Source organism: Ruditapes philippinarum, unplaced genomic scaffold (genome assembly GCF_026571515.1).
Source record: "Ruditapes philippinarum isolate M1 unplaced genomic scaffold, ASM2657151v2 ctg5629_1_1_1_1, whole genome shotgun sequence".
Taxonomy (NCBI): domain Eukaryota; kingdom Metazoa; phylum Mollusca; class Bivalvia; order Venerida; family Veneridae; genus Ruditapes; species Ruditapes philippinarum.
This window is the reverse complement of record NW_026861484.1, coordinates 7585-17285: the sequence shown is the minus strand read 5'-3', so window position 1 is coordinate 17285 and position 9701 is coordinate 7585. Positions and strand designations below refer to the sequence as shown.

Here is a 9701-nt window from a genome sequence, read left to right as displayed (position 1 = left end):
ACTTGACAGAAAATAATTATCAATAAGATTGTTTGGATCAAAATTAGTGTTGCCTTTTTCAATATAATCACACCCGTATAAAATTAGCACAATATCGAAAAATAAAAAATTCCGTTTCGTCTATATTTCCTGAGACGAAAATTTGTTATTGGATTGGTTTAGAGCATCTGTAATCTAGGTAGCAATATCGATAACACTTTGGAACGGTATTGAAAAACGCCTCTGGCATCTGGCGTTATCAACTTATTCAGTTTATCTAAAATTAATATAAGTAATGGAACTGGTCCGAAAAGAGTGAAAGCTTGATAAAAAGTTCTGAGGTGGGGAAACATTTCAAGTCTGTGGATTTTGATAACATGTTAGTGTTTTTGCCGAGAAGGAAATACCGTTTTTGTAAGTTTTTATTTTTGAATGAATTTGTCTCTTTTAAAATTAGTACAAGCGTTTGTAAACAGTAAATGTTTTCTTAGTTATTTGTTTTCTCGCTGTTCATTGAATCTATAAAGGTGCATACGTTTCAAAATATAACTTAGTAATATTTTAGCTTAGCTACCAAGATGATTCATATCTTTATACTATATTTTACACTAATAATCGAAAACTATTACATCTCCTTGGTTTTATAGATGTTAAATTAAAACCTTTCTGGCGATAAAGAATTTCATATTATTGTATATTGAAATGATATAAAAAAAATCATGAGACAGATGAAATCATTTTTGACAGAGATGTCATTTGTACTTTTGAACAGTGTTATTATTATCATTCTTTTTTTCTTTTCTTTTTTTCTTCTTTTTTTTTAAATTGTATTTGTATTTACACAATATGTCAAATTGCACTTAATTAGTTTATTGTTTCATAGATATCAGTGAATATATCCTTCCTTTTACTTTTATAAGAAAATTTAAATATAATTACCCTAACTGACATAAATAATTATTATTTAGAATATAAAGGTAGATAACTTATTGAAACACTAACACTTTCAATTATTATACTATAAGAAAATACTACTTAATTGTATACGTTTCTGCATTACCCATCATTTACTTGTACAAATGAGTATTGGACCACAAATAGAGCATATTGAAATAAAATTACTATAATATTCGGGGAAAAGTTAATAATGACAAGATGTTTAGTCACAGATAATCATTATCAAACTCTAATTCTCGTTTAAACTGTATTAAATATTTGTCATGCATGTTTTGTTTGGCCAGACAATTATATAATCTATTATTTCATAAAATAGTTAAGTTGCAAGGTATAATGATACAATACCAGGGTGACTCTGTCAGTTCTTATGACAAACATATACTTGTTGTTTGCTAGCAAAAACCTGTGCATTTAAGTTTTGTCTAAAATTTATCCTCCGTTTTCTTCCCATGTTTATTTTTAGATGTTATTGCATCCTAAACGTTGAGAGTATATTTAAATATACTCGTGATTCAAATGGAATTATACATTGCATGGCAAGTAATATATTATTTATAAAGAGGTGCCTTCTTCAAGCATACAAAATAACAGGTTTTCACTTCTAATTAAAAAACATTAGCAAATGTGTGTTTCTTTTCCTGTAGTATGGTAGCAAATAACAAGTAATGTCAGTCTTAATAGCTAAAGTAAATGTGTATGAACACCAGCATTTTACGTGTTTATTTTCGTTAAGATATTGTTTATTAAGAGGCTATCTAGCTGCTGTTGCTTTATGTGTTATACTACGTTTTTGTTGTTTCTTGTTGTTTTCTTTTCTTTTTTCTTTGTTGTTGTTGTTGTTGTATTTAATTTCATCTTGCAAAATGCTTAATTTTGATTTGCATTAATTCTGTCAGTAATCCAGGTGACATACAATTAGAATGGGTTCCGTATTTAATCTATAGAAGAATTCGAATTAAACAGTAAAAAGGAGCCTTGGAATAAACAAATCTAATAATTAATTCTATAAATCACAGATCTTTAAAATACGTAGGAAAGGAACACATCTGTATAAACTCGCTACGTTAATTAACATTTAATAATAAGGCGATTTTTTTAATCAGATCATATAAAAACATTCCGTTGTGAATGTTTGATGTTTAAACAAAAGAAAATCTTTTGTTAACTAAGCGTATGAATAAATTACATTTGAAAAGCCTTATTGCATATTCTATGCACGACCGTGTCATACCCTTTCTCGGGAGCGGAATACACGGGTATGTGGTAATTAATTATTTCAGAAATAGAACAAAGTTATCAGAAAAAATACAGAATACAGATAAAGAATCTTAAAAATGACCATTTAATCATTATTTTAAGGTTTGAGCATTTAATATTAGTATGAATACAGAATGGTATATATGCTAGTTTGAAATCTAATATAGTCTCCTTGTAAAAATCTATAATAGCATTGCTCTGTAGTAAATCTAATTTAGAAAAGAAGATTTATTGAGTACATATTACACTGATAATTTTCCTAACATCTATTAATGCTAATTTAATTCACATGATATTTTCTTTTTTGTTTCAACTTGACGTTAACGCCGTAATATCGACCATAAAGTAGTTTATTTTCCTGAATTATGCAGATTCACAAAATTTATTTCTGTCTTTTAATCTCAATCACGGTGCAATAGATAAGTTTATACGAAATGTACCATCCATGTTGATTTACGATAACCGTTTGATAACCACTTATCAATGTGTGTATGCCATGTTAATACGTCTTAATATTCATTTGACACCACTTTTTGTGATACAGTTACACTAGGTACTTAACCACAAATCTGTAAAATTTGTATAATTACGTTGTCTTGCTTTGCTTTTTGAACACTCAGGTAAATTTTTAAGGAATTTGTTTGGTCGGTTGTTTGGTTTTACGGCGCACCAATACAGTGTAGGTCTTATGGCGCCGAAACAGGAAAGATGATTTAGGCTTACCTAAATCAATTTTTAAATCTGGTCACGTGGTCTATTTTCTAAATAAAATGAAATAAAATGGCCGCCATTTTTTCTCGATTCATTCTTTATTTCGACGATAGGGCATCGCCGAAGTAACTATTACTCTTATAAAATTTAGTTATTTTCACCCTAGAGTTCCTTTCGTATCAACACCAGGGCTCAAAACCACCTCACCTGCTGGAGCCAAGAGTTGCATAGACTCTAGTAATTCGAACTCATTTAGTCGCCTCTTATGATCATGCGGGGATAAACGGTTGCTGCAAATATTATACCTCAACCATTAAACGTAAAACTAACAAATAGAAATATTAAGTTTGGCCAGACAGCACGGACCTACAGACTTGGCTAGCTCTTTGGTGATGGCAAAGGGGAATCAGTTTTTTATCTATCAGGTTAAATGTTAATGACAATACTGTAATGCAAAATAGAATAGAAAGAACTATCTTTGTAATGCTCAAAGCAATTAGGTGTCAATCATGTAGTGTATGCATGTGACCTGAAAGCTTTTAGAAATCTTAACAATTTCAGAGTAGGTTTCCATGAAAGACGATAGAATTTCTTTTTAAAAAAAATATCTTTTGGGTGTGAAATATTCCAGAAATGCATGGTTTTCATTTGCATCAAATCCTTAATATTTTATTCAATCAAATACGGAAAAAAATCTAAAAGTAGAGCGTCGTTTTGGAATAAGTTTAAAACATAGCAACGAATGAAATGTTATACTAAAAATAAAAAAAAAACGCAAAAATTCAAGGGGAAAATCTCTTTGTATAATTCTGCAGAAAAAGAAATGGCTTGATGCATGTGGTGTTATCAGATTTTTCCTGAATTTGAAACTGATATTAAATATGATACTGTCAGATAGATAATTATGATAAGGATTTTGAAGTGAATGAGAAGTGAATTTGTTACATTAACCTACAAATAGGACACCCCAATGAAACATTTTGATAAATGGAAACAATACATTGCTTTTTCTATGTTTCAAATATTTTCTTTAATAATAACTTATATGTTTTATTCTGCTTTCTTTTACGCGTTATTATTGGTACTCAAAATAGTTAATGCATACGTATGTGCATATTTAACGTGTTAAACATCTTGAAATATGGAATGAATAACTGATAAAGTAAGAAATTGAAAGAATATCGTATGAATAGAATATATTGTGAAAGGTTTGAAGCAACTTTAAATGTAATGACTGCTTGAAGAAACTGTTGTTGTAACGTAGGGATTCGAGCATTATACTGGTTTCAAAACAATATATTATCCTTTAAGGACAGTCAATAATATTCTGTTGCTGATAATATTAACAAACAGGGGATATTCGATTCGATAAAAAAAGTTTGCGTTGGAAACTTATCCGCATTTCAGATATTTAAACGGTTGGAATTCTAATAATTGTGCATGATAATCTGTTCTAAAACTGTTCGTGTAAATATGGATGTTAAATTAATAAATCATACAGTTAAATCTGGACTAAAACGTTTTATTGATTAATTATGATAATCAATAATATACATCAAGCCAGATATGAATATTAAATGTTTAGACTGATTTTAACTTTAGTCGAATTAAAAAGCAGGCATTATTCCGATATGAAAAAGTATATTTATCAAAATATGTCTAAATTTATAAATTGTGTAAGATTTGATATAATATGAACATATTATATATTACTACAATGTAAGGAGATTGTGTGTAATGATGTTTTAAATGCAGCCTACGCTTTATATACTTAATGTTAAAATCATCTACACTAGTTGCTTTTGTGTAAATAAAAGATATGATCAGAATACATTATTCACTCTTTTTGTTATGACGATATGATTCGATAGTCATTTTAATCTTTAAGAAAAGGCATGAACAAAAACACACTCATCTTAAACATTATGAGATTTGCAACACTTTATAGATCATTACATTCAATTAGAAATATTTGCAAACATTAACTTTATCGTGTATATAAACGGAGCAGTTTAAATCAAATACTCATGCGAAAATTCCTTATCGCACAAATTGGCTTTTTATACCATTTGCTTCGATCCTAACGCAATTTATATCCGCGCATTGAATTGACGGGATCATTTATTTCCGTTCTCCTCTCTCGCTAGCCGTAAAGTAGTTCCATTGATAAGACTTGACGAGAAGAAAACACACCAGTATTTGCAATCATGATTTACAGTTTAGGAAATATGCTTTGATTTGTTAATCCTAAGTTTTCTTGAGGCAGTGAATGCAACGATGTCATTTGCATAAGCGATAAATTGCAGATTAAAGTTGTGTTGATAAATAGGAAAATGTGAACAACGGTATCGATTTTGTTTGTTTAATTGTATCGTAGTTGGCAGGTGCTACATATGGTCAACGTCTTTTAACAATTTTGTCGGAATATGTACAGGATTTTAAGTCATTAAGACGTTTTCAAATGATAATAGTTTTCTATACTGGAGTATACAAATCGAGCTATAACTTTATAAAAAGTAGTTCAACAGTACTGAATACAGAGGTATACCTACATTCAATGACTCTGTGTCAGACAATTTGACGTTTACATGAAATTAAATAAAACATGTCAATTTAACATGGTATAATGGTACCGGTATTTCTTTTAATCTACTAAAAAGATTTTTAGGAAATGGAAAACAAACTATTTCATAATTGATTAACGTAATGATTATTGAATATTTAAGCATTAAATCCAAGTAATGAACTATTTTGATATGAGAGAGCCACAGCTGTAAACTTCAGCCTACAATTATATTAAAATATAAATATAGTAAATATGCTGGAACAGTGCTTTTCAAATGAGTGTTAGCGTTTATTCATTAAGCAGATATAAAGAACAATATTTACACAATATATATTTCTTCTTACAGGTTTTCTACAATGAATTGAGATTTTAATTGGATAACAGTCATTATGGTAAGCTATTTTTCTATAATTGTTTTAAAAATAATATAGAACATAAACTTATGTTTTTCTGAATAAGTTTGCTTTTGTCGTCGTTAACGATATATGTAGAAACATATGTCGATTAAAAACTGTAAAATGACACACCTTTGAATTGCACAAATTACCTTTTAGACGATGAATCTGTAACACTTATGTTAATGCCTCACTTACAATATACTTTTTATTTATTGTGTCAATATATCCCAACTACTAAATTAAAAATATACTATGTTTATCCTTGAGTAAAATATTTTATTGAAACTTATGAAATTCTTACTGAATATGTTTAATTTGAATAAAAGTATGAATAAAACATGTATTGGATGTTGCATCAGTATGACAGGTCAAGTAAAGTTGGTATTATCTTATAAAACTGTCAGTTTTTTAATGACACTCACTATACGTTCATATTGTGATCACTTATAGTGTGTAAAAATCTTATATACATAACACATCTACTTTGTGTGAAGACAAAACATGAATTTTGTTGTTGTTGTTTTTTTATGTTGTTTTGTTTTAAATGAGACCGTGTAGCAATGATCACTATTTTCTGATATCAAATTTAAGCATATTATACATGTATCTTTAAATGTATTTATGCATATGTTAATACTAGTAAATTAGACATATTAGTGGAAAAATGATACTGTGAATTTTGATTGCATTTTCCACTCTTGTGTCTAGTTTAACGGGGTTATCTATTTAAAACAATGTATGAAAAAGAACAAATATTGATTAAGAATTGATTATATACATAGTATTTATTATATTAAGTAAATGGAACACTTTCGGTGATATAGAGGGTCTATGCAAATATTGCTGCATTGATTTTTTTATCTTAATTTTAATAGCTGTCGATACATACCGTTTATTTTAGTTCTTTACTTGAAATCAATATGGCAATGATAACTTTATTTGCATGGTATGAATTATCTTTGTCTACGATGCAAAGTGAATACAAATTATTATAAATTCTTTCAGGCAAACGAAACTGTCCTTGAACTCTTACGACGCATGCGCAACGATAGTGTAGAAGTTGCGACGGCGGACCCATCACTATTGAAAGCTGCTGCTAATGTTGATAAAATTATTTCGCCTATTCTATACATCTTTGGGTTTCCGGGCAATTTGATTGCAATAATAATATGGCTCCAACCGCGCATGCGCCATTCTTCCGGAACTTACCTCGCAGCTCTTGGATTTGTGGACTTATTGTTTATGGTGATTCATGTGATGTTTGAAATATATAAAGTATGGGGCGTTCAGATGTTTGATGCTCCTGGTATATGCGAACTGCTTCCGGTTGTTTATATGGCAACCCAGTATTTGTCACCGTTGCTGGTTCTTGGGTTTACAGTTGAACGGTTTATCGGAGTACAGTTTCCTTCTAAAAGACAAATATACTGCACGATAAATCGTGCAAGGATTGCAAGTTTTGCTCTGGCGCTGTTTGCACTTGCAATCGGGTCAATGCAGGGGTACATTTACAAATACAATTCTAAATTAGATTTCTGTGGTCTAAGAGAGGCTGCAGTACGCGGTGGACATGCATCCTTGTGGTCAATATGGACTTGGATTACAGAAATGCTGGTGTTTATGTGCGTACCAATGCTGATCCTAATGTTCAATGTCATGATAATCCGGCGGATCAGAAACTTGGCGGAGATTGAAAAAAGCTACAGTAGCAAAGCGCTGACAACTACATTTTCTCTTTTGGTCGTTTCGTTTTATTTTATCATTACAACATTTCCGGTGTCAATAATTTACGCAATCAGATATTATTACGTGCCGTCTGAGGATACAGTCGCTGGTGACCCTCAGAAACAAGCGCAATATATGCTGGCGAAGACAATCATAGAGGAAATAGGTACCACACATCATGCTTGCAAATTCTACATATTCTTGATTACGGAACAGGCTTTTCGTGCAGAATTTCTACGTGTAGTTGCAAAGGTTCTTCCCATTTCGCGAGATAAAATTGGATATGAACAACAAACTGAAGTGACTGCAAATACAGAATGGCACGAAGCTGAAATGGGGGAGGTTGGCGTTCGGGACGAGACTGATATGTAACACAGACTTTTCTAAAAAAATGTTTATATTTTTATGATTTGAGTTTGTATTGTCATTTATTGTAAATCATTGAAATAATTTTGACAAAATCAGGTTATTATGGAAATGAATATATCTATTTTAACAATCGTTGGATTGAATGAAATACATTATTGGGGTTTAAAATATATATCTGTGTTATTTGAATTTTTGTAAATTTTACTTTTTATATCTAGTTATTATCATGGACGATCTATTTGTTTACTTGACGTCTGCCTCAAACATTACATTTAAGAAACAGGCGGCGTTATGCTAGGAAGTTATGCAAAGTATGAGTAAGAATGTGTGGGGTAAAGGCCTATAATCTCTTCTTGCTACCTACCCACAAAAACCAATGCAACCCAAAACCCACAACATTTAATTGCCAAGCGAAAACAAGTATTTTATTTTGAACTAAACATAACAATATAGTGTCTGTCAAAAATATTTCATCTTTATATTCAATTCATCCAATGATTATGTAATTGTAAATAGGATTTTTCTCAATAAAACTTAGGCTTTAAACTTTTAGCAGATGCACAGCAATCGTAATTTCTTTTCTTTTGAGTTCCATAATATTCAGTTACAATTGATATATTAAATCTAAAAAATATATTTGACCTACCTACATACTCGAATTGTGCAAATTTCGCATTGATCGCGGGAGAGGAAACAAAGTTAATTCAATGCTGGCCTTAAGCGCATAACTTAATTAGTTTAGGGAACAGTGGTGTAACCTGACAAGTCATCGTTAGGTTCCTCTAAATAATAATAAAACAGTGTATGAATTTTAGCGGAAAACATTTATTTGTGAATGCAAACCACTCATTGACGTAAATCGTCAAATGCAGTTTACTCCTTTTAAATTTTATTGTCCTTAGAATATTTTGAAAACAGTATGTAATATTTTACATATACTTATTACATCATTTGATTTAATGTTTTATTTCAGGGTTTTGTTTATAATTCATTTAAAATATATACAGACATGTATAATACCTATATCATATTAAACTTTCGAAAATTATTAATGGTATGTTTTTTATCCTTTTGCAACTGCAATAATTAATTCTTCCGTTCAAGCAATATTTTTCATAATGGACCATTTCGAATATATAATTAAGTTGAAGACAAGCCTTTCATACAAAACAAGCATGTAAATAAAAAAAAATGTTATAACGCACGGAGTAGAATATAACCAGTTTTCAACATTTAATTTATCAAATACTACTTTCCATAGGTGAAAACATGAGGGCAACTTGCTACATTTGTAACTTTGAAACTGTTACATGTATCAGTTTTCAACAGGCATGAACTCTTTAGCAAATACATTAATTTCATTCAAACTCAGTAATGTTGATTATGGTATATGATTATTAACACGTACAAAGCATCAAACAGAATAAACATCATACGAATGTTTCCAAATAACAGGGTTTCGCAAACATCTGTCTTATATGTGCAAAAATAATATAACTGTGCGGAAAGATGGGCGGGAATAACAAGTCTGTTACTGTTTTACTAGTAATGTACATTACTTTGGGACAATACGCCGCTTATCATGGAATGACATTTACGTGTCACATTGAAGGTTCCATGATTTTGTGCGGTCTTTAGGGATTCCTTATTTCTCTCTATTTTAACTGGCCTGTAGAAGCTTTGAACACCTTATTGAATGAAGAAAAACTAATCAGATAGATCCGACTTTGAAAAATGTA

The 9701-nt window shown here is 30.2% G+C and overlaps 1 protein-coding gene across 4 annotated transcripts; it reads left to right on the top strand.

Moving 5' to 3' along the window:
• Positions 1-207: 207 nt before the first annotated feature.
• On the top strand, positions 208-8784 carry LOC132715778 (proteinase-activated receptor 1-like). Of its 4 annotated transcripts, none has more exons than XM_060698843.1 (3): positions 208-393; positions 5817-5862; positions 6874-8784. In XM_060698843.1, the coding sequence occupies exons 2-3, from the start codon at positions 5860-5862 to the stop codon at positions 7963-7965; spliced, it is 1095 nt and encodes a 364-aa protein (XP_060554826.1). In that variant the 5' UTR covers positions 208-393; positions 5817-5859; the 3' UTR covers positions 7966-8784. The 4 variants fall into 4 exon arrangements, with proteins under 4 accessions (XP_060554826.1, XP_060554829.1, XP_060554827.1 ...); XM_060698846.1 differs by lacking the exon at positions 208-393 and adding an exon at positions 5080-5099; XM_060698844.1 differs by lacking the exon at positions 208-393 and adding an exon at positions 5106-5249.
• Positions 8785-9701: the final 917 nt, after the last annotated feature.